The 24,928-nt window shown below is 59.1% G+C and overlaps 1 protein-coding gene across 1 annotated transcript in view; it reads right to left on the bottom strand.

Moving 5' to 3' along the window:
* Positions 1–5,118: 5,118 nt before the first annotated feature.
* The window catches only part of HSF2B (heat shock transcription factor 2 binding protein), a 198,744-nt gene continuing 178,934 nt past the window's right edge, over positions 5,119–24,928 (bottom strand). The window contains exon 9 of the mRNA XM_071095780.1: positions 5,119–5,150. Coding sequence (XP_070951881.1) covers positions 5,134–5,150 — 17 coding nt within the window. The 3' untranslated portion in view covers positions 5,119–5,133. The remainder of the gene's footprint in view (positions 5,151–24,928) is intronic.

The raw sequence follows: 24,928 nt of genomic DNA on the forward strand, positions 1-24,928 counted from the left end.
AGACACGGCTCTCTCACCATTCAGGAGGTGGAATCCCGGGTCAGGGTGTGGCACCACTGGCTCCTGAGGCCTCTGTCCTTGGCTCTGTCTCCTGCTGCTGTCCTCACAAGGTCATCCCTCTGTGTGGGCCTGTGTCCGCATCTCCTCTCCGTATAAGGACACCAGGCAGATTGGGCCAGGGCCACCCCATTAGTCTCATGTTACCTTAACCACCTCTGCGAGGACCCCATCTCCAAGTAAGGTCCCTTGTGGAGGCACTGGGGCTTAGGGCTGCAGCACACAGATCTGGGGGAGACACGTGGCCCCAACAGTATCGAGGGTGGGTGGACCCCCACAGGACAGCCGCCGGGGGGAGACACGTGGCCCATGACAGTATCGAGGGTGGGTGGACCCCCACAGGACAGCCGCCGGGGGGAGACACGCGGCCCATGACAGTATCGAGGGTGGGTGGACCCCCACAGGACAGCCGCCGGGGGGAGACACGCGGCCCATGACAGTATCGAGGGTGGGTGGACCCCCACAGGACAGCCGCCGGGGGGAGACACGTGGCCCATGACAGTATCGAGGGTGGGTGGACCCCCACAGGACAGCCGCCGGGGGGAGACACGCGGCCCATGACAGTATCGAGGGTGGGTGGACCCCCACAGGACAGCCGCCGGGGGGAGACACGCGGCCCATGACAGTATCGAGGGTGGGTGGACCCCCACAGGACAGCCGCCGGGGGGAGACACGCGGCCCATGACAGTATCGAGGGTGGGTGGACCCCCACAGGACATTTCCTTCTCTGCTGGTCTGAAAATCACACTGTCTTAGACAGGGAAGAATCAACATTTCCACCCCAGGCCGAGGCCCCCAGAGCACACAGGACCAGAGGATCAAAGAGCAAACGTCACCCTCAGGGTCTAACGTGCAGGTGGCAGGACCCTGGCCCTTCCTGAGTATCTGGTTGTGGGTTTTGTCTCCGCAGTGTGCAGGGATGGGTGCAGACTCCGTCCGAGGTCTTGGCAAGAAGAGAAACTGCCACGGCAGAGGGCCTGGCTGAGGGGCTGGGATGGGGACTCCGGGACGCAGAGCCGTACACCAGCCCCTTCCACCCAGGCAGAAGGTCCATTGCGCTCTGCCCCACAGAGCCTGTTCCTATGCCAGCCAGGGCACTCCCAGGCCCGTCTGCAGCCAGAACACAGCCGGTTCCGTGTGCTTGTCCTCAGGACCCATTAGGAATGAATCCAGGCCTCGGTCCTGGCCTCCTCGCTGAGGCTGGACGCTCAGGCATCCCCTTCAGCCCCTTTCTCTAGACCTTCCTGCTGAACAAACGAAAACATCTCACAGCCCTGCAACAGCCAGGAGCTGCTGGTGGAGCTCCATGCCCGGCCGCAGAGAGAGGAGGCGCCTGGGCAGCCCGCCAGCACCCGGGCTCCCACAGCGGAAGCGGCTTCTTCGGCTCTGTTTGGAAAGCTGTTCTTTCCGCAGTGCCTTTGACAAGAATCGATTTGAGTGAGCCAGCGTGTCAATACAGGCTAGCACAGGACTGGCCTCAGGGCCACATTGGGGCGAAATGCATGGCAAAAGCATGGCCAGGCAGGAGGTGGGACCTGCGAGGTTGGCTACAGCGACCGTGGGCGCTGGGTTCGCGGCTCCTCAGCCCTGAGAGGGGACCCAGGCCCAGGCGGGCTCCCAGCCTCCAGATCTTCTCCCCTTGAGACCTCGCCTTCTGCACAGCGACAGCAAAGAGCCCCTGAGTCCCACTCTGCAGGGATGTACTGCATTTCCAGAAAGTTCCTTCCGGGTGCAGAGTGACACGTGAGCCCTGGGGACTCGCTCCGACTTGGTACTGATTTTCTCCACGGGGGACCCGCAGTCACGGCCCGTGTCTGCACAGCCCCTCGGATCCCGCGGAGGAATTCAGCCGGCCCCTCCCCCGTGCGGTTCCCTGCTGTTCAATCCGAAAACCATGGAGGCAAAGTCGGGCCGGGTTCAGGCTCCATGCAAAGTGCCCTTTGCAAGGTCCCCCTGTGGCCAAGCCCAGCTCCATGAGGTCAGGAGGCCGGGGTGGGGAGGCCGGGGTGGGGAGGCCGCCTGGGTGCGGGGCCAGGTGGGGAGGCCGCGTGGGGGGGTCCCAGGTGGGGAGGCCGCCTGGGTGCAGGGCTGGGTGGGGAGGCCGCCTGTGTGGGGGCTCAGATGGGGAGGCCGCCTGGGTGGGGGCTCCCGCCAGCGTCCCTCCCCGCTCATGGAGGCACAGGGACAGCTGTGTGTGCCTGCAGGGAGGCCTGGCTCTGCCCACTCGCCTAGCAGCGTGCTGAGGAACTCGGGCTTTGCTTTCTAGGGTACAGTGAGAACACGGGAGAGGACTTAGAGACTGCCTGCCACCGCCGAGGGAGGCGGAGCGGGATTCGCACCCCCGTCATCGCTGGGCCCACACGCCGCCGACGGCTTCCGCGTGTGGCCATCTGTCTCTCAGAAACCCTCTGGCAGAGGGACCCAGCAGATGACTCGGGGGCTGTTCACACTCTGAAACCTGCTTGGAGTCAAAACACTGCTGGCGAGCCTCCGCGGCAAACCCAACCCAGACAGTCTTCCATGGTGGCCCCCGCAGTGGCGGGCACTCTGCCCACTCCCTGCCAGCCCCTGCCCGCTGGCCTCCAGGCCCGGCCAGGCCCCTGACCAGTCTCCTGACCCAGCATGCTGCTCCCCCTTGGGCCTGGCTTCCTTGCCGGCTGGGATTCCCAGGCCTCTCTAGCCCAGCCCTGCAGCAGGAGCCCCGAGGGAGGCTTGGCAGCTGCAGAGGCGAGTGGGCCACGCGTAGCCCGGAGGCCAGCAGGACCAGGAGCCCCTCACAGCGCAGCAGCCACAGCATCACAAGCCACTTCCACTCCTGGGCGACCTGGAGGCCCCCATCCTGGTCTGAGCTGCCCCTTATTGTGACCTGGGGCCCCCTGTGGTGGGCTCCCCTGGTGCCCCCAGATCCAGCCTCAGGGAGGTTCCAGATGCCGGCCAGGCCTCAGCGCCTCCACCCAGGATCATACACTCCTATCTCCGCGCTTCCGCCCTCCATCCTGCTCCATGCCGCCTCTGCTTGTTATTCCAGCACATTCCGGGGCGATGCCTGCTGCAGTGGCGCAGCCAGTACCTCCACCCTACCCCCCACATGACCCACCAGCCCCTCCACATTCCCTCTGCTCTGTGCCCTCACTGACTGGAAGCCTGCCTGGCCCGAAGGGCCCTCACCTCCCTTCCACCCCAGCCCACCTGTGACTCAGCCCCGAAACCCTCACAGCTCTGTCCTCCCAGAGGGAGCCGGTGACTTGGTTCTGATGGTGCCTGGACCCAGCCCCGGCATGTTCAGAATCCTTGTCCTTTAACCTGCCTCCACCTGTGGTCGCCTCTGCCTCCCTGCCTGACCCTGCAGGCCCTGCGGAGCAAACACTGCTGCCTGCAGGAGTCCCCCGGGGCCCTGAGGAACAGAGACCCGAGCCTCCTGTGGCCCCAGCGAGGGTTCCTTGGGGGGAGACAGTGAGCCCAAAGCTCTGGCTCTCGAGGGGTGGACAGAGTCCGGCTGGCGTTGACGGGGTGCCCCTCTCTACTGGCTTCCACAGTCCTTGAGAGCAAAGATGGTCCCGGCAGTGGAGCAGAGGGCATGGGTGGGGCATCCAGTCTCCAGGGAGCCACTGTTGGGTGGGGAGGAGCCCGAAGTGGGCTCCGGACCCCCGCGGGGAGCATGTCTCCTTCCAGTGGGGGCGGCTGGTTGATCTGGGCACAGGGGCAGGAGTAGCCCCATCTGGTGCTGACCTCGAGGCCGTGCCTCTCGGGGCATTTTGGCAGACCCACCTGGACCTGGGCGACAGCCTGATTTCCTGCAGCTGTGACCCACAAGGGTGGCAGCTCTCTCAGTCTTGACTTACCAGGACACAAACCCAGGCCATTTAATGTGCAGGCAGCCCCAAGTCCTGGCAGGGCCAGCAGCAGACCGTGGCTGGGGACGAAAGCTGCATGCTGGTTCCTGGGGCCCCACTCACTCTGAGCTCCTGAGAGGAGGGAAGTCCCCACGCCCCACTGGGTGGAGTGCTCCTTGGCCTAGGACCCCATCCCATGTCTGCTGCCGTGGGGGCGGACTCTGGGCAGAGAGAGGCCAGACGGGCACCCAGGTGAGCTGGAACACATCCCTCCTGCTTCCCCCAGGGTCCCCAGAGGCGACCTCCCTCCTGCACAGGTGTCTGTCACCCTTACCCTCTAGGACATCTTTGCCATGCGCAGCGAACCCCTGGACAATGTTGCGTGCCACATCGCCGGATGTGGGCTGTATACAGACCGAAGCATGTGGCATGACGCCTTCTGCCGTCAGCGAGTTCTTTGTCTCTCGATAGTATGTGTCCAGGCTGCCCTTCAAGGTGGCAGTGAGGGCAGTTGTCTCTTGCACGCTGTGTACAGTTCTGTCACTGACCCTTACACACAGCCCTGGAGACGGGAGAGCGTCGGGAGCATTCTGTGCAAGTGTCCTGGCATGTGCGGGCGTCTCCATGGCACAAACCCGAGCCGGGGACCACCCCCTCCCCTGCTTCCATGATTCCACCAACTGGGGGGGCAGAGCCAGGGCTGGAGGCACACCCCGGGTGACAGCAGGTGGCCATGCCGGTGAGTGCACGCATTCTCAGTTAATTTATCCTAAATATTTGTAAGTTTCTTGATTATTGCAGTTGCATCCCCAAGATAATGCCCCCCTCACCACATAGAAGGCACATGTGCTCTGAGGGCCCCTCCCACACTGGGGTCAGGGCACAGCACCGTAGCGAGGCGGCGTGGGGGCTCAGAGGACCTCGGACAAGGCTGGGTACATGGGGCTTCTCCAGCCAGCCAGGAGGAAGCACCCTGCAGACTGCTAACTTTTGCAAAATAGAGTAAAAAAGAACAGCTAGAAAAAGAAAACGAAAAAGGAAAGATATACCAAATACAAGACCGTTTTTATTGTTACATTTAACAGTCAACTCACTTCGTCTGAGAGGCGTTAGCATCTGTGGACACACTCGGTGCTGAGGTTTGTCCCACTTCGGGCAGGGACAAGTGGTTCTCCTGGGGGGCTGGCCTCCACCCGCTCCGCAAGGCTGCACTGCATGGGACATTGAGGCACCCATCGGCCGCTCACTGCCTGGCTGCGTCTATGAGGGATGAAACAAGCTGGGCACCAGCTCAGCCTCTGAAGACCCCATGGGTACCCTAAGCCATGGTATCTGTCCCCGAAGTTCCTTTTGGGTGGGAGTGCTGGGGGTGCAGGGACACAGGGTTCCAGTCACCCAGGGCCAACCCTGACCAGATGGCAGGAACCAGGGTCTGCAGCTGGATGCAGATGGCAGGCAGATCATTCTGGGGAAGTCCCTTTCTTAAACCACATACTGTCCTGGGCTGAACAGGCCCCCCTAAAAATTCATGTCAACTCAGAACGTCAGAATGTGACCTTATTTGGAAATAGGGTCTTTGCTGATGTAATCAAGTGAGGGTGAGCTCACACTGGAGTATGGTGGGCCCTCGTCCAATGACAGCATCCTTGTAAGAAGAGGGAAGTCAGCCCCGCAGACGCAGGGAGGACAGCCACATTTCAGTGGAGGCAGAGACTGGAGCCACATAGCCGCAGGCAGAGGGATGCCTGGGGCCACCAGGAGCTGGAAGAGGCAGAGAGGACCCTTCCCTCGGGCCTCCAGAGTGGGCAGGGACCTGAGGATGCCCTGATCTGATCCCTGATTCCAGCCTCTAGAACCGTGAGAGGCTCAGCATCTTTCTCTGGCCCCCAGCCCGTGGCCTCTGTCAGGGCAGCCTTGGGAGCTGAGCCTGGCCCCTAATTCTCGGGAACTCTTTCACGGACGGGGTTCTCCATCTCCCGAGCATGTCTGAAGTCCCCTTTCCACTGTTCGCCAGGCTGATGGTGACTGCCACCTTCCCTAGGGACCCACCCTCTGTTCCCAAAGGCCCTGCTAGACACCCGGCCGCTCAGCCCCACCCTGCCTAGCCCGCACACCCCCATGTCTTCTCTGAACGGGGTCTTCCCTGAACGGGCCTGGCCTTTCGGTAGGGAGGCGAGGCCTCCACTTGAGGGCTGGCCCCTGATTGCTCTGGCATTTCAGTGACGCTATGCCCCAGACCGAGGGAAAACTCTAGAAAAACTCCCCACCAAACTCCTCTTCTGCAGAGTTGAGGGGACGGGAAGTCTGTAACTTTCCTGCAAACGTTATTCTGCCCCTGCCAGGTGGGCTGAGATGGCAAAGGTTGACGACAAAGGTCCTGGGAGTCCCCACAGCTGCGGGGGAGGGTAACTGGCACCCCCCCACCCAATGGGGAATAGCAGCAAAGCTTCACACAGTCCCCAGGGGCGGCCTCTGCCGCTGCGCGCAGGTCCCACCGGAGCCACATGAAAACCACAGAAAGACAAGCTGGAGTCACCGGCGCCCTCGGTGGAAAGGACACCCTGTGGTGTCTCCCCCTCCCTCCCTGCACAGCCAAGAAAAGACAGGGCCTGTGCACCCCAGCAGCAGAACACAGTCCCCAAGATCCCCACAGGCTGGGAAGTCAGAGATCAGAGGAGAGGTCGCCGCAGGGTTATGACTCTGGGGAGTCCCTGGGGGGGACCAGGGGCTCCCTGTGGTGCTGGGCGTGCTCTTGGGGAGACTCATTGACACGCATGGTGATGACACGGGTGTAGACATGCAAAGAAGACCTGAGCATAAGACAGGATTTGTGTCTTTCATGGTATGTCAGCTTTACCCCATTTTTAAAGACTTTCAAAAATGTTATTCTGGGCACGTGCTTTGAACAGACTGTAACCCCACACCAGAAGGAGGACCTTGGATGTGGAGCTGGCAAGCTGGGGCTGCCCGGGGCTATCGTCTCCCTGCGGCTTCCTCTCCGAGAGGCTCCCGGGAGCAAAGCCGAGTCGGCAAGGCCGTCTGCCCGCTGAGCAGGTGTTGGCTGCCTGGGTGGCACTTCCTGTGCTGAGGCTCGGGGCTCTGAGCCCTCATGGCACACAAGGTCTTAAGGACAGTGACCACACAGCCCAGTTGGCCGGGGAGGTGGCCTTAGGAGGGAGAGCCAGAGGCCACAGAGTGTGCTCCAAGGTACACAGGGCCCTCCGTCTGGGACTGTAAGAACAAAGAAGGGTCTAGGGCAAGGCGACAGGGACAACCCCAGCAGAGAAGCTGAGGGAGGGGAGGAGACAGCGCGAGATGACCGGAGACCACATGTTGGGTGGTGCTGGGGGGACTATGGTAAAGGGGGGCCTGGCGTGAAGACCCCCTGCCCAGCCCTGTGGGGGTCCTAGCAACCCCAGAAGCCCTGCTAAGACCCTGGCACGGGCCCCACTTCCCTGAGACTCAGCTTCCCCATCTTTAAAGTGAAGCCTGGCGCCTTCCTCCGAGTGCAGTGAAAATTCAATTACAGAAGCCACAGAGGCGCTCAGCACAGCGCCCAGCGCAGGGCTGGGACCCAGAGTGGACTCTGCCGTGGGACTGCCTCAAAGAAATCTTAGCAAACACAGGAAGCCAGCCCACCCTGCAGCCATGGGGCCAGGAAGCCCGCCCTTTACCAAGTATTTGGGTATTTTTTTCTCTGTGCTAACAGCCCAGACGGAGCCACAGCCTCAACCTCTGTGTGCTGATAACACCAAGCTGGGGCGCCGGGGCCATGCAGGGGACGGTGCCGGCCTGAGGCTGCAGCCTGGGTCTGGATGCCTTTCTAATTCAGGGCCTCCTCGGGGCCTGGCTCCATAAATGGTCAAATGCAGCCTGACGGCACAGCCTCCTATCAGCTCTGGGCTCCATACTGCCACACAGCCCACATGCCCCGTTCCCCAGGAGACGCCCGCAGGTGGGCAGCGTCACTCCCACCCGCCAAGCACACACTGTCCCCATCTCATGTCCTGAGGAGCCGGAAGCAGCTGCTTCCTCCCAGCCTGAAAGCTGTACCTCAGGCTGCACTCGGCTCCCCGAACCCGCCCTCCACTGCCCTGCAGTTCACCAAGGGAGCTACCCTTCCCATATAAAATTTTCACCTCCATTTCCTTGTAAAGAAGAAACGTTTCTGACACCAAGGAAGATTCTAATTTGAAAAGCAAGTGATTCATCTCCCGGTGCCACACGGCAGACGCAGGTGTTACCAGCCTGGGTGGGGCGCCCGAGCTGGGGGCCTGGGGTCCTCTGGGAGGGGCAAGAAGGCAGCGATGCTGGCCCCCACCTCTGCCCATCCCATCTGCTTCCACACACCGCCCTGCCATAGCTGCTTGCAGCCACTTCTCTGTCGGTTTCCCCATCTTTTGGTTTGGTGATAATCAGAGTTCCCATCCGGGGACGCCACCCTCTGTGTGATGGGAAGGAGAGGAGACCCTGTGTCCAAGTCCTCCTGGGGGAAAAGCAAAGATGCTGGGACCAGCCCCCAGCCCCACCTGTCAGGAGGTCTCCAGTCCCAGCGAGGAGGCCCCACATGTGGCTAGGATGCCCCAGACCCCAGAGACTGAAGGAAGTGGAAAGGAGGGCCCCCAGTCCTAACTAAGGGCTCAGACCCCCCCAATGCACATCCAGGCACGTCCCCACCCCCCAGGCCTGGTTCTAGGTCTGCCCACTCCAAGAAGGCCCCCAGCAAGGACGCAGTCAGAGGGGCTATGTCCCAGGCTGGGCTCACGATCAGTCCTGCTGCCCCGGGGGTAGATCCGGCCCCTGGCCCACGTGCTGTGGAGCCTTCAGAGTGTCTGTGAGGCCCCTTCCTTGGAGGGCAGCTGCTGAGGGGCTGCTGCGGGACTGGGGAGCCTCCCGGCAGCAAACGTGTAGCTGGGACACTGATACGGGGACGAGATCCTGGCTTTGAAGAAAGCCCTTTCCACCCTGTCCACGTGGGGGTCTCCCGGTGCCCCCGAGCCAGCGGCCCACTCCTGCAGGCTCCGGAGGGCCCCCCTGCCTGCATCTGGTCTCGCATTTCCTCTGTGACCTCCAAGCTCCCCCAGGGAACCCTGTGCAGGCAGTGGGCAGCATCTGGCACGCGGGAGGCGCCGTTTCTTCCACACTCGCGTGTCCTCAGCCCAGATCTTCTGGTGAAGTTTCCCCAGCAAGTGGCTTCCCCTGCCCCCTCCACCCTGCCAACGTGGTTCCTGGGCCCCCGCCCTTCCCTTCTCGGCCTCTGCTCCTGGGTCTGGGGTGTGCATCCAGCCATCCACGCTCAGGGAGGCCACCTCCTCCCTCACTTGCAACCACCACAAAGCCACCCGGGACCTTGTTCTACCCTTTCCAAAAGTCCTCAGGACCTGCCTGCCTACGGAGCTCCCCAAACGCCCTGTGAGCTCTCCCGGGCCCCTCCTCTCCTGGCTAATAATGTCCCACACGGTGCTGCCTGCCTGGCCCCAAAAGGAAAGGGCCCCGGAGTGAGTTCTGAACACAAACTCACTGAAAGTGGTCCCCTGCTCCCCCCGCCGAGTCTGCCCCTCCTCGGACCCTCCCCTTGGGCAGGGAAACCTGCCCGGGCCTGACCTTTTCTTCCTGAAACAGCCTCAGGCTGGGAGGAGAGGGATCCACCCTTGGCGGTTGAAGCATTCAGCAGGAATCAGCCCTCGGGGACGGAGACCCTGCGACCAGCCCTGCCTCACAGGCGCCGGTCCTGGGCAGGCTCCCTTGCTCAGGCCGTGCTGCTCCCAAGCCAGGATGAGCAGCTAGCAGTGGGCCCTCCAACACGCAGAGTGCCACGTGGAGGACTGGGGCACCCCAGGGAACAGCAGACACTGCATGTCCTCCGGGAGCCCCGGCCCTGGGAGACGGAGTGCAGTGGTTCCAGCTCTGACCTCATGAGCCCAAGCTCCACTACACACTGGGTCCTGACCTGACCTGGGTCCCGGCGGCTCTCTGGCCAGGCCTCTCCTGGTGTCTCCCACCCCTGAGGCCGGCACCCAGCATCCAGGCCCCCGGTACAGCCATCCCCTCTTCAGGAATCTGGGTCATGGCTGCAGGAAAGGGGCTACCCAGAGCAGGAAGTGGAGGGAGGGGCTGCAAAAGCTGGAGAGAATCCACAAGACACTATTTAGCCACCTGCCCTCGATTCTAACTCTCAGTGACAAGACTCTTTGCTTGGCCAAACTTTATGAGGCTCTTGAACCTTCTAGACCACTTGCACACTTCCCTGCAAAATCCAGTTTTAGCAAGAACACTGCTAAGTGACTTCAGCCAGAACTGCCCCACCCCACATCTGATCATCCTCATCAGAACCACGTGCTCATCCTCCGGCACCCAGGTGATGACTGATCAGCCCGCCTCCCCTCAGCCAGAATCCTGTGAGGCCAGTTTAGCCAGAATCCGCCCCCCCTGCTGTTTCTTCTTAGTGATGTTCCATCCACGGACCCCACTCTGCTCCTGGGCCATCAACTCCCATTCGCTGGGGCTGTATTCAGAGTGGAGCCCAGTCTCTCTCCACCACCGCGAAATCCCACTGCCCTGGTCCCAGCACCCACCGCACTGGTCCTGAGTAGTCAGTCCCCTTCCGGTCTTTAGCGAAAGTCATTGAATAAATTTCCTTTCACGGCAGGCACACCCTTAAATGCAGACACGTGTGTCCTGGGAGGATTAGGAACGCTCCCCCGGCCCTGCGCATCAGGGGTCCCAGGAGACCCACCCAGACCAAGCCCCTCTCAGGGTGGGAAGAGTATGGGGCAAGAAGAGGAGGCTCGGCCCAGGACGCTGGCCGCGGGCTGGCTCGTGCAGGGGGTGAGCGCTTAAGACAGCCTCATCTTCCACTCCAAGTGTGGTCTCCATCTTGTTGGTCAGTATGAAAGTCAAGCCTATTGACTCAGTCAGGGTCCTGGCAGGAAAGAGGCCAGGGCACAGACAGAGATAGGGATGGCTCCAGGGGTGTGTGGCCCCAGGCTGTGCGGGGGGTCCTGGAGCACCTCCACCCCAGCCTGAAGAACATCCAGGCGGAGCAGGAGGAGAGCTGGGCTGTGTAGTGGTTGGGGGACACGGCCAGCCCACAACCCCAATTCCCCTCCATCTGCCTGCAGTTGGAGGAGGCAACCTCTGCTAAACCTGGCCCGAGGCAGGGGCCAGGGCTCTGTCTACTGGGGCCACAGGGAGAGTGGAGAGGGTGCCGGAGCTCCCAGGACAAGGGGAGGGGCCACCCCAACCCCGTCAAGCACATCGAGGAGGAAGAGGAGGAGCTCACACCGCCCCAGCGTCAGCCCCACGCCTGCACCAGCCTCACACGCCTGCACCAGCCTCACACGAGCTTGGGGGCGTTTGAGGGTCAATGTCTGCCCTACAGATGTGAGCACGCATGTGTGTGTGCAGGACCTTCGACCGCAGCCTCCCATGCACCCCTGGAAAGGTGCTTTGCCTCTCTCCCTCACTCACCACGTGCAGGGCAGTGGGTACCAACACGCACGTGCACCCCGCATCTCTCTGCTTCTGCAGCCCTGACTGACCAAGGCCCCCCAGGCGGGCTCCAGCCCTCTAGGCACCTCCCCAAGCCATGGTGCCCGCCACAGGGTCTGGCCTCAGGGCTCCTCCAGGGCGGGCCAAGTCCCCGGGCTCCTCCCCTGCCCACAGGGGGCGAGGGGCACAGCACTGACCGGCCCCTGGACCACTCGTCTGAACTCTGAATCCTCCTAGACGGTGATCCCAGCCGGGCAGTTAGCTTGAGCAAGCTGAGTACTTACAGGACGTCACCAAACACAAGGTCCGAGCCCACATTCCAAGACCTCAGCGCTGCTGACGACGTTCTCCTGAGTCCATGAACCTCTTGATGGTTCTCATGGCCTCCTCCTGTGGACGGGGCAGGGCCAGCAGGTTCGGCACCTGCACGCACACCTGGCTCGACTCCTCGTGCCCGCCCTGCAGACCCTCAGCCCTCTCCCTCTTTCCTGCCCACCCCTCTGGAGACGGGTCCTCTGGTCCTGGCCTCCCCTGTGGAAGAATGAGGGTGAGCGAGGGGCTGGGTCAGCAGCTTGGCAGTGGGGGAGCCCACGGCCTCCACAGAGGGAGCCACCCAGCCTCCTGAAGGAAGTGGCCAGGCAGCGCTGGCACCATGCCACATCCCTGCCAGAGCAATGGGGCCAGCGTGGCCAACCCATCCAGTGGTCCCCGTCTGGCTGAGAGTCCCCAGAAGGCAGCACCCTCTTACTGGGAAGTCAAGCAGGGCTCTATGCAGGCGCTGACACTCACAGGGCTCCCACAGGCCTGTGTGGACTCCCAAGAGCCAGGAGGCCGCCTGCTGACGGTCCCTCTTAGGGTCTGGATCGTGGGCCGTTCAGCACGGCATGGAGTGCTTCCAGGCTGTGGTGTCCTCATGTTGCCGAGGCCTGAGCTCCCTGGAGGAAAAGCACCACCTTCCAAGCCATGGGGCGGAACACTGGTGAGGCTCAAAGCCCTGGAGGGGACGGCCCCCAGACAGAGGCATGGACAGTGATCTTACAAACATAAGAGTAGTCTGAAAACCTTATACTTTAGTTAGAGAAAGGGCGTTAGAATATTTCCTTTTTAAGACACAGACCCCCTGAGAAGATATATAAAGGAATTGGGCTGGGTGTGGTGGCTCACGCCTATTATCCCAGCACTTTGGGAGGCTGAGGCGGGTGAACCCAGGAGTTTGAGACCAGCTTGGGCAACACTGCGAGACTCTGTCTCTACAAAAAATTTTAAAAAGCAAAAAACCCCAAAATTAGTCGGGTGTGGTGGCATACCTTAGTCCCAGCTACTCAGGAAGCTGATGGGGGAGCATTGCTTGAGCCTGGGAGGTCAAGGCTGCAGTGAGCTGAGATGGTGCCACTGCATTCCAGCCTGCGTGACAGAGGAGACCCTGTCTCAAAAAAAAAAAAAAAAAAGGACTTGGGAGAAGCCCCACTGGGTCTCACAGCCAGGCTCTCCTGGGCTTTGTGGTTTTCACACTGTGGGATGCACCAGGACCAGGTGTGGGCAGCCATGGGTGTGAGGGTCTCCCACGGGCCGGTGACCACATGTGGCTTCGGGAGAGGGGTCCCCACAGGCCTGTGACCATGTGTAGCTTCTGGGGGGGCTCCAGTTTATTTTTTGCAACTATAACCAGCCTGATTTCCCAGGGTCTCCCTACAGGTGCGGGGCAGGGGGAGAGACTCCAGAGGGGGCTGCGGAGTCACCGGGAAACGCAGGCGAGGGAGTCCCAGGCCGGAGGCGGTGGCCGCTCCTCACGGGGTCAGGGGCCTCCTTTGGCCACCATTGCCTTAGCAGTGCCGAGTTCTTTCTGGGGCAATCACCACTGTTGGTTTCATCTCCCAGCACTGCCCACTGGCCGCAGTGCCTCCTGCCCCCACGCTGCACCCCTTTCGGCGGTCATTTCCTTCCCTGGGGTGGAGGCAAGTGTAGAGCCAGCTCTTAGAGAGAGGCCAGCCACCTGCAGAGTGGAAACCCTCCTGGGCCCCCTTGCCCTCCCCCAGTCCTAACCTATCCCTTCCCCCATGAGCCTGTGCCCCTGCCAGCAAGGGCATCCATCCCACACTCTGGGCCTGGCTGTCTCACACCCCACACTCTGGGCTGATCTTCAAAGGGAAGCTGCTGTTTAAATACTTAATTGTCCTTGGACTGCCTGGACTTTCATTAAGACCCTGAATCAAAAGAGGGGAAAAAAGGCATTTTAAAGATGGCTGAAGGCCGGGTGCAGTGGCTCACACCTGTAATCCCAGCACTTTGGGAGGCTGAGGTGGGCAGATCACAAGGTCAGGAGTTCAAGATCAGCCTGGCCAACATGGTGAAACCCCGTCTCTACTAAAAATATAAAAATTAGCCAGGTGTAGTGGTGGACACCTGTAATCCCAGCTACTTGGGAGGCTGAGGCAGGAGAATCACTTGAACCCGGGAGGCGGAGGGTGCAGTGAGCCGAGATCACGCCACTGAACTCCAGCCCAGCCAACAGAGTGAGACTCTGTCTCAAAAAAAAAAAAAAAGAAAGAAAGAAAAGAAAAGAAAAAAAAGATGGCTGAAGCCTTGAAACACTGGGTTAGTGATGCTTGTGTTCTTAGCCCTGCAGGGCTGCGGGACTTCCACCTCCAGCTCCGCCTCACACTGCTCCTGGGGGTTCCCTGTGCTCTGGAGGCAGGGCTGTGCGCGGCAGGGTGGGGCACCAGCCGGGCCTGAGACCCCACCTGCCCTCCAGGACCTGCTGACCCCACTAGGCCTTCGGTTCTGCCTTGCCCAATGGCCGACTGAACAGAGCCCCTGTGGGCCCTGCATGGCCACGCCTCCAGGAGGCTACTCCACGGTGAGGTCAGGGGGCGACTGCCATCCTCCCCATCTCTGGGAGGGACACAGCTCCCAGCCCACATGCACCCGCCTTGGACGGGGAAGGAAGGGGTGCCCCCTTCAGTGTGTGAACCCCCAGCACTTCCCTCTGTGGGGACCACATGTTTTCTTACAGAAAGAACTTTGCTCTCCAGGGATATTTTGCTGAAACAGCTCGTAAGGGATGGCGCCTGGCTGGTGCCTCTGCCCGCTATGGGGAGCGGGAGACAATATAGGAAGCTCTGTACTCTCTGATCGATATATCGGTAAAATGAAAACTGCTCTAAAAATAGTCTTTTAACTTAAAGGAGGAGAATAATTAGGCCAAGGGCTTGGCCATTTTCTGAACAAATCTAGTTTTGTGGGTTCCCAGCTGCCTGAGTCCCCTCCCAGGGTAGGGGCAACCTGCCCTGGGCAGTCTGTGCCCAGGGCTCTCAGAGCCACCAGTGTGTCCAGGCTCTCCCCAGCTCTCCGACTCCTGAATGCACCCAGGGCAGCCTGCCAGGCCGGCAGTGGGCGGGTATTTGCTTGCATTTGCTTTGACAAATCACCACTCTTCGTGGAGGCTCCAGGAGCGTGATTTACTGGGCGTGTGATGACTACAGCTCCCGTAGCCAGGCCTGCCTGTCAACCAGTGCTTTTGGCTTTCACTGAGGGGTGGACTTCACTATGGGGCACTGCCAGCTGATCAGGACCCCAAGTCCTAAAGCAGAGCCACTGTATCCACTCCACCTGCCCATGGGAGCTCCGTGCCCAGCGGTGAGCCCAGAGGGACGACGACCTCCTGTAGAGGGGTCCCCACCAGTCCTAGCAGCCAAAGGTGCCCTAAGAGTGAAAGGACATACCAGATTGTCCTCCTGACAGGAGTGACCAGGGCAGGAGAGCTGCTATTTCTGGCCTACGGCCCATTTTTCAGAGTAAATTCATTTTCTAGGCAGATGCACACACTCTCTCACATACATTCCTACAACTCTTTTCTCCAGATCATTCCTTCAGCCAGCTTTTTCTCAGCCGGGATTCCAGAAAATAATAAAGCCTTGCAAAATGCTCTTGAGTGGCTGTCCTCGGTTCACCAAGGGTGGTGGGAGCCAGGCCCTTTCTAGGTACCGGGGGAAAGAAGGTAGTTTCGTGGGGTCTCCAGCATCAGCTCCACTCCTTCACTCCCTCCCAGATCACTAGTGCGAAGGGACATGCCAGGCCTCTCCTCTAGGACAAAAACTAGTGTTTCTCTTGGATTCACTGAAACAAGCCGGGCTGCCCCTTCTTACAGATGGGGCTTGGGGCCCGTGGAGGGGAAGGGCCTGCGAGGTCCTGTTGGTGATGACCAGGCCAGCCAAGAGCCCAGGGGAGTCCCTGTCCTCAGTCTGTGTCTTGATGTCCTCCCACCCGGTCACACAGGGACTCACTCTAGGTCGCAGGGCTGCAGCGGGTTGTATTCAACCCAGTGGCCCCCACACACTCCTTCAAGGACCAGCCTCCCATGCCCAGTTTCTGCCACTTCCTCTCTGGGCCTGTGCCCGGCAGCAGGACACCCCTTTCCACAGGCAGAGCAGCCCCGCACTCTAGTCCATTGAAAAGCCTGGTGAGATGCCAGGCCAGGCCGTGAGCGTGGAGCCTGGCGGTGTGTGTCAGGAGGAGGTGGTGGTGCTGACTCGAGAAGCCTGACTCACAAGGACTCCAGAGGGAGCAACTGACATGACGTGTCTCCTGATGGGAGGGTGGCCCAACTGTGAGGGCATCTCCACCACCTCACCATCATCGTCAGAGCCACAGGATTTGGGGGACAGAGGAACATGGTAGACAACACTACAGAGACAGCCAGCAGAATCCAGTGTCGGAAGTTCTACAGGACAAAGGACCAGGTTTCTTCAACAGATAAATGAGAATGATGGGGGAGGGGGACGGAAGCTCTCGGCATTCCAGAGGGACTTCAGAGTCACAGTGAGCCTTGGACTTTGTACTCAAACAAACCAACTCTGAAAAGACAGGAGACAACCAGGGAAATTTCAACACTGCTAGCAGATTATCACAAAGAATTCGTGGTTCGTTTTTTAGGTGTGATAAGGGTAGTACAGTTATGTTTTTGTAAGAGTCCCTATTCTGTACAGCTACCCACTGAAGCATTTTTCTGCTGAAATAAGGTCAGGGGTTGCTTTAAAAGAATCCAGGGAGAGGAGGGGTGAGGGACAGTGGGCTGGAGGAGGGAAGAAGGGTTACAGGTCAGACGGGGCTGCCATGATACTGCTCCCTCTCAAGTTCTTGATGTTTGGAAAAAATGCATGATAAAAAGTTAAAGGTATATGGCCCAAAATTAACAATAATTACAAAACCAAGCCTGTCCTTACAGTGAGGCTAAACTCTTTCATGTCTTCTAACTCTAGCCCAGGGGTCAAAAACAAAAGGGAGGATCACAGGCCCCAGGGAGGTGCAGGAGGAAAATATTAATACTTGTTCTTCTTTCAAAATCTCATCTTTAAAAGTATTTAAGATGCCTATATTCTACAATCTATGTAATATTTCACCATTAGCTAGTCCATTTGACAAGCGTTAAAAAATCAATGTGTCAGGCTGGGCGTGGTGGCTCACGCCTGTAATCCCAGCACTTTGGGAGGCTGAGGCGGGCGGATCACCTGAGGTCAGGAGTTTGAAACCAGCCTGGTCAACATGGTGAAACCCCATCTCTGCTAAAAATACACCAATTAGCTGGGCGTGGTGGTGTGTGCCTGTAACTCCAGCTACTCAGGAGGCCGAGGCAGGAGAATCACTTGAACCCGGGAGGCAGAGATTGCAGTGAGCTGAGATCGCGCCACTGCACTCCAGCCCGCGTGACACAGTGAAACTCCATCTCAAAAAAAAAAAAAAAATCAATGTGTGTACATGTATCGGGAGTGTGCACTCAAACTCTTTTGATTGTTAAAGGATAGGTTTCACAAAAGCTTGGAGACCACGCTTCTAGAACCCTGCCCTTGTAGGCCCAAAGCTACGCACCCTGGTGGGCTTCCATGAGCTGTGACCACCAGCCACCACGACGGTATGCCCAGCCCACCCTGGTCCCAGCTAGCTCTGACCCCTGCCCTGCCGGCATCGCCCTGAGATTCTTCCGCAAATTACGGTCTTCTCAGACTCTTTGTTGCCCCTGGAGTCTCGGTGCTGGGTTCTCAACAGGCAGAACCACAGGGCTGCATTTCGGGTTGTCTCTGAAAAATGACCTGCCAATAGAAAGTTGGGGACGAAAGCCCTCCAACAGTATGTCCAAGCGACCCCCAAGAGAAACCACAGTGGGGTGCTGGAGGATCCCCAACGAGGCACCCCTGACCTCCCTGCTGTTACTTCCACCCACATCAGAGTCCTGAGGCCTCTTCTGATTTCCTACTTGGACGTGCCTGAAATGCCGCTTCCAAAACCCGCATTCCCATGGTTGGAGAGGCCACAAGGGAGGGCCCTTGTGGTATTTTTTCAGGACCCAAAACCACGAAGATGCCAAGAATCACAACTTTCACACAAAGGACACACTTTCTTTGATGGAATCTTCAGATCGAACATCACAAAGGCAGCACGCCATCATTCTTTGAAATGTCCCAAAACACGTAAAGAATGTTCCACCGCAGATCCAGCTGGTTTCACCGGTGTGTGGCCTCCTCTTCCGAAGTCATTTCATTCTTCGGGGCCTTTAACACGCTCTGGCAGCAAGCGTGGAGAGGTGGAGAACAGGCAGCGTTTGTGCTGAGAGTGGGCTGAGAGTGCGGCCCTGCCCACTCTGGCCTGGGGCATCCCATCTCGGCCAGGTTCTGGGTTTTGCATTCTCATTTAATTCTTCCCAGGCAAGAGCACAAGGAAACAAGCAGAAGGAATTCAGAGAAACAGCTGCAGGCCCCAGCTCAAAGGCCAACACCAAAAGTGAACACCTCTGGGCGCTCTTGCCTTCAAGAAGGTGGGGAGGTTCAGAGAAGGCAGCATCCACCCCTCGCAGGGAACCTCAGTTCCCGGTCTGTGGTCCTGTGAAGGACGTCAGGCTGGCAGATTGGAGCACACTCCTTCTTTTTAACCCCTCTGAAAGCTTCCTTGAATGTGCCAGTCCCGCCCGCTGGAGCAGGAAGGAAAACAGAAGGCCTAGGACACTAGGGGGGTCCCGAGCTTTCCAGAGCTCTGGCCACCACCAGGTCTGACTGTTCAGGGCCAGACACACACCGACCACATCCTGACCTCAGGATGGCCCGCGGAAGTACCTGGCATTTCTTCTTAGCCAAATCCCTTCATTAAAAGACAGGTGAGGGTTCCAACACCGCACTCTTCATTCTCAAAACTCTTATTTCAGGGCTGAAGCCCAGATGTCCAGCCCGTGGGAAATCCCCTTAGCCTGAGCTTGGCACCCAGAAACTGGAGACTAAATGTGCAGGGACTGGGGTGTGAGTCCTTCCGCAGGGATGGGGATGGGGGCCACAGTCCACACACACCACACCACATACCTCACACACATCACACACCACACCACACCAACACCACACCACACACGCCCCGCACTCACCACATACCACACACACTACACACCACACACCACGCATCACACCATGTCACACACACACATCACATATCACACACACACCACATGCCATACCACCCACACACTACACACCCACATCACATCACACACACACCACAGGACACACATCACACACACCACACGCCTCACAACACACATCATACACCACACACTACACACCTCACACACACCATATACCACACATACCACACCATATATCACACACACAATCACACACCACACATCACACACCACACATATATACAACACACCTCATACTACACACACAAGGCACTACATATCTCACACACACCATATATCACACACATCACACACCACATACTTCACACACATCGCATACCCACCACACACTACACACCACATACCTCACACACCTCACACACAGATATGCACTATATATCTCACACACAGCACACACCACACACACCCACATACCTCCCACACACACCATACACAATTACACACATCTCAACTCACATATATAGCATACACCACATACCTTACACCCCCACACACCACACACTACATAGCTCACATATACACAACACACACTTACCTCACACACACGCCACACTCCACATCCCTCACACACACAACACATACACACATCACACAGTATATATCACACATACACAATACATACCTCACATACACACCACATACCTCACACAACCATACACTACACACATACATCGCACACTACCTACTTCACACACATACTGCATACCTCACACATTTCACAAACACACCACACACCTCACACACCTTATACACAGTGCACACACACCACACCCCTCACACGTTTCCTTGCAGAGCCGTCTCCACGCACCCACACTGCTGTTCCCATGAGTCCCCACGAAGGCACACACTTCCAAGGCTGTCCACCCTGTTCCCGTGTGGCTCTGCGCTCCCCAAATTCACCCCATTTCCCCCGCAGCCCGGCCCCCACCCTCTGCCCCCCTGAGACCAGGGCCATCAGCACAGCCTCTGCTGCCACTGGCCTTGTCCCCTGAACCCGCCATGCACCCCCGCGTTGGCTGTGTCTTCCTCTCCCTCCACTGGACAGGATGGGGCTCCCCAACTCCTCACAGCTACCCCAGCCACCAACTTCTACTGGAGGCGTGTCTGCCTCCCCCGCGTCCCCCACCCCAGCTCCTCACAGCTACCCCGGCCACCAACTTCTACTGGAGGCGTGTCTACCCTCCCCCGCGTCCCCCACATTGCCTGGCACCCACCCTGCCACTCACTCACTGGCTCCTAGCCCACTTCTTGAAGTCGCTGCCCGCACAGTCCTGGAACTGGTTGTCACCTACCTGTCCCTCACGCTCGGTCCCCCTAGAGCCCGAGCCACCGCCCGCCTTCCCGCCTCCCCCAGGACTTGTGGGGAGACTGCAAGGGTGGGACAGACCCCAGAAGGCACGGCAGACGGGACGCGGGAAAGTGCTGGAGTGTGTGTGCGTGAGCCTGTGTGGTGTGTGGAGTGTGTGCGGTGTGTGTGTGCCTGTGTGGTATGTGTGTGTGGTGGGTGGTATGTGAGGTGTGTTTGGTGTGGGTGGTGTGTGTGATCGGTGGTGTGTATGTACACAGTGTGCAGGGGGTGTGCTGGGTGTGTGTGTGGTGGGTGATGTGTGTGTGGTGTGTGATGTGTGTGTGGTGTGTGTCTGATGTGCAGTATGTGTGTGCTTGTGTGGTATGTTTGGTGGGTGGTGTGTGGGGTGTGTGTGGTATGTGTGTGTGGTGTGTGGGGTGTGTATGTGTGTGTGGTGTGTGGGTGTGTGTGGTATGTGTGGTGGGTGATGTGTATGATGTGTAGGGTTTGTGATGTGTGGGATGTGGGGTGTGTGTGGCATGTGATATGGGTGTGTGGGGTGTGGGGTGTGTGTGGTGGGTGATTGTGTGGTGTGTGGGGGCCGTGTTGGGTGTGTGTGTGGTGGGTGGTGTGTTTGTGGTGTGTGGGGTATGGTGTGTGGGTGGTTGGTGATGTAATGTGTGTGTGGTAGATGTGTGTGTGTGTGTGTGGTGGGTGATGTGTATGGTGTGTAGGGTGTGTGATGTGTGGGATGGGTGTGTGTGGCATGTGATATGGGTGTGTGGGGTGTGGGATGTGTGTGTGGTGGGTGATATGTGTGTGTGGTGTGTGGGGGCTGTGTTGGGTGTGTGGTGGGTGGTGTTTGTGGTGTGTGGGGTATGGTGTGTGGGTGGTTGGTGATGTGTGTGTGGTAGATGGTGTGTATGTGTGGTGGGTGATGTGTGTGTGGTGGGTGGTATGTGTTGTGCCTGTGTGGTGTGTGTGGTGTGTGGAGCGTGTGGTGGGTGGTGTATGTATGTAGTGTGTGGTGTGGTTTGTGTGTGGTGTGTGGCATGTGGGGTGTGGGGGGTGTGTGGTGTGGTTTGTGTGTGGTGGGTGGTGTGTATGTGTGGTGGAGGGTGTGGTTTGTGTGTGGTGTGTGGTGTGTGCTGTGTGTGTGGTAGGTGGTGTGTGTGTGGTATGTGGGGTGTGGGGGTGTGTGGTGTGGTTTGTGTGTGGTGGGTGGTGTGTGTGTGTGGTGGAGAGTGTGGTTTGTGTGGTGTGTGGTATGTGGGGTGTGTGTGGTAGGTGGTGTGTGTGTGGTAGGTGGTGTGTGTGAGGTAGGTGGTGTGTGTGGTGTATGTGTGGTGTGTGGAGTGTGTGGTGGGTGGTGTATGTGTGCAGTGTGTGTGTGGTAGGTGGTGTGTGTGTGGTATGTGGGGTGCGGGGGGTGTGTGGTGTGGTTTGTGTGTGGTGGGTGGTGTGTGTGTGTGGTGGAGAGTGTGGTTTGTGTGGTGTGTGGTATGTGGGGTGTGTGTGGTAGGTGGTGTGTGTGTGGTAGGTGGTGTGTGTGTGGTAGGTGGGGTGTGTGTGGTATGTGGGGTGTGGGGGTGTGTGGTGTGGTTTGTGTGTGGTGGGTGGTGTGTGTGTGGGTGGAGAGTGTGGTTTGTGTGGTGTGTGGTAGGTGGGGTGTGTGTGGTAGGTGGGGTGTGTGTGGTGTGTGTGTATGTGTACCATGTGTGCTCAGTAGGACCAGGAGGGGACAGGACCCCAACACGGAGCAGCACCTGCAGCAGGCAGAGGAGCCCTGACCTCCAGAGTCACTGAAGTCGGGAGAACTTTTTAGGGGTCCTCAGAAGGGCCCTCCTCACCCGGTGGGGCCGCCCACCCTGCAGGACCTCATCTGGTGCTGGTGGGCTTCGGGCTGGTGACAGGCTCCTGGGTCTGTCACCAGGCAGGGATGGGGATGCCTGGGGGCCAGGCATGGGATGTTCCAGGCAGCCTGTCCCCTAGAGGGTCTGTGCCTCCCACCCAGAGACATTTCTGGAGCGGGGCCGCCAGGAGGGGCCGAGGAGAGTGCGGCCAAGCGCCCAGGCAGAAACTTTGGGCCCGGCAGGCGGCCTGTGATGCTAGCACCTGTGGCTTGAGGGGGTGGCGGACACCTTGTGCCATCAGCCAAAGAGGAGGGGAAGGCAGGGGTGTCCCAGGGGTGGCGCTGCCTGGAGCCCATGGTCGGCCTGAGGACCTCTGCCTGGGTCTGGGCAGGACCCTCCTCCGCCCTGACCTGCGCGTGAACCCGTTCTGTTCTGAGCACAGGGCATGTGTGTGATGCGCAGGGACAGGGCCCGACCTGGGCAATGCCCACTCCCTTTCCTCCTCTGACTGCCACTCTCCACGTCTCACCCTGCCTCTCCCCACATGCCCTTCCCCACGGGGAATTGCCTGTTCCACCTATTTTCCCAGCGCCCCAGGCCCCACAGTCATCCTGCCCACGCCAGCCTTCTAAATGAGCTAACCGTCCACACTGTGCCTTCCCCTCCCTACCCCTGACGGCAGCACCCCCTCCACGTGGACCTGAGTCCCACTGGCTGGGATCCATCTATTGCATAGTTATTACCACAGTCATGAAATATTCTGAAGATAATCACGCAGGGAAGGACTGTGTCACCCTCTAAAGACATGTGGCTGGTGTGGGGAAGAGGAGGGGCAGACACAGCAGCAGCTATCCCCAGCATGATGAGTTGGATCGGACCCCAAAAGCGGTGGGGAGCCATGGAGGGTTCAGGCAGGTTGGAGGGGCCGGTCGTCCTGCATGGAGTCTCCGAGCCCAGCGTCCTGTTTGCCTTTCTCTCTTACCTTCCAGCTCTGTCCATGGAGCCCCCTGCAGTGGGGCCAGTGAGCCTCCTGGCGGATCTGAGGGTCCAGAAAGCAGCAGCCACAAAGCACTGTGGGGCCAGAGACACTGCACCTGAGGCGGTGAAGCCCCCTCTCCCTGTTAGATCCTGGGGCCCCTGCGGGTCTCAGGCCATGGTCAGGACAGTTTGCAGTCAGCCAGGAAGCACAGGGCCAGCTGCCCAGCACCTCCTGCCACTTGCGTCCCTGACCCTTCCCATCCCGCCCCCGCTCCAACTCCATCTTTGATGCCTGGCTGCTGTCAGGGCTGCAGCCTCAGTGCTCCTGCTTCCCCTCTGCTCACACCCAGGCTGGAGAGCTTCCTCCCTTAGCCCTGGCACTGGCAGGAGGCTCAAACCACGGAAGGCCCTGTCCCACCTCAATTTTATGTTATTTCTATTTTTTTGAGACAGGGTCTTGCTCTGCCACCCCAGGCTGGAGTGCAGTGGCGCAATCTTAGCTCACTGAAGCCTTGACCTTCTGGGCTCAACCAATCCTCCTCCTCAGCACTTCCCGCCTCCTCTCCCCAACCCACCCAGCCCCCTGGCACCCCTGTGGACCGTGACCCCCTGAAGCCACAAACCCCGAGCTGAGCTAAACGTCCACCTGTACTGCTCGAGGTACGGGGCGCCCAGCACTCCAGAGCCCCGTTCCATTTCCACATCGCAAATCCTCGGGGCGCATTTCCTAGGAGATACAAGAAGTGCATCCACACGTCCCCAAGTCCTTTCGCTCAGGGAGTGCTGACTGGTGTCAGCCTTCCAGAAATGACTTTCTAAGCACTTCCATCCCACACAGACCTGCTTCCTGAAGCCCAGCCTCGTCTCTCTGTGCCTGTGTGTCATCCTTGCTGGCTCTTACACACTGCGAGGCAGGCTGTGTCTGCAGCTGCAGCCATCAGAGGCCTGGAGGTAGCGGAAGCAGCTCTGGTGTGCACTCAAAAGCTCCTTGCGGCTTGCTCCAGCCACTCACTTATCATCATATGGAGTAGAGGGTGTGTGTGTGAGTGCGGTGTGTGTGAGTGCGGTGTGTGTGAGTGCGGTGTGTGAGTGCAGTGTGTGTGTGAGTGTGGTGTGAGTGCGGTGTGTGTGTGAGTGTGGTGTGAGTGCGGTGTGTGTGTGAGTGCAGTGTGTGTGAGTGCGGTATGTGTGTGAGTGCGGTGTGTGTGAGTGCAGTGTGTGTAAGTGTGGTGTGAGTACGGTGTGTGTGTGAGTGCGGTGTGTGAGTGCAGTGTGTGTGAGTGCGGTGTGTGAGTGCGGTGTGAGTGTGGTGTGTGTGTGAGTGTGGTGTGTGAGTGCGGCGTGTGTGTGAGTGCAGTGTGTGAGTGCAGTGTGTGAGTGCGGGGTGTGTGTGTGGTGAGTGCAGTGTGAGTGCAGTGTTTGTGTGAGTGCGGTGTGTGTGTGAGTGTGGTGAGTGCGGTGTGTGAGTGCGGTGTGTGAGTGCGGTGTGTGAGTGCGGCGTGTGTGTGTGTGTGGTGAGTGCAGTGTGAGTGTGGTGTGTGAGTGTGGTGTGTGTGTGTGAGTGCGGCGTGTGTGTGTGTGGTGAGTGCGGTGTGTGAGTGCGGTGTGAGTGCGGCATGTGTGTGAGTGTGGCACGTGAGTGTGGTGCGTGAGGGCGGAGTGTGAGTGCAGTGTGTGAGTGCAGTGTGTGTGTGAGTGTGGTGTGAGTGCGGTGTGTGAGAGTGCGGTGTGTGTGTGAGTGCGGCGTGTGAGAGTGCGGTGTGTGTGTGAGTGCGGTGTGTGAGTGCGGTGTGTGTGAGTGCAGTGTGAGTGTGGCGTGTGAGTGCGGCGTGTGAGTGCGGCGTGTGTGAGTGCGGTGTTTGGGTGTGTGCGGTGTTTGTGTGTGAGTGCGGCATGTGTGAGTGTGGTGTGAGTGCAGTGTGTGAGTGCGGTGTGTGAGTACGGTGTGTGAGTACGGTGTGTGAGTGCG

The sequence above is a fragment of the Macaca nemestrina genome, chromosome 4 (assembly GCF_043159975.1).
Source record: "Macaca nemestrina isolate mMacNem1 chromosome 4, mMacNem.hap1, whole genome shotgun sequence".
In the NCBI taxonomy this organism is placed as follows: domain Eukaryota; kingdom Metazoa; phylum Chordata; class Mammalia; order Primates; family Cercopithecidae; genus Macaca; species Macaca nemestrina.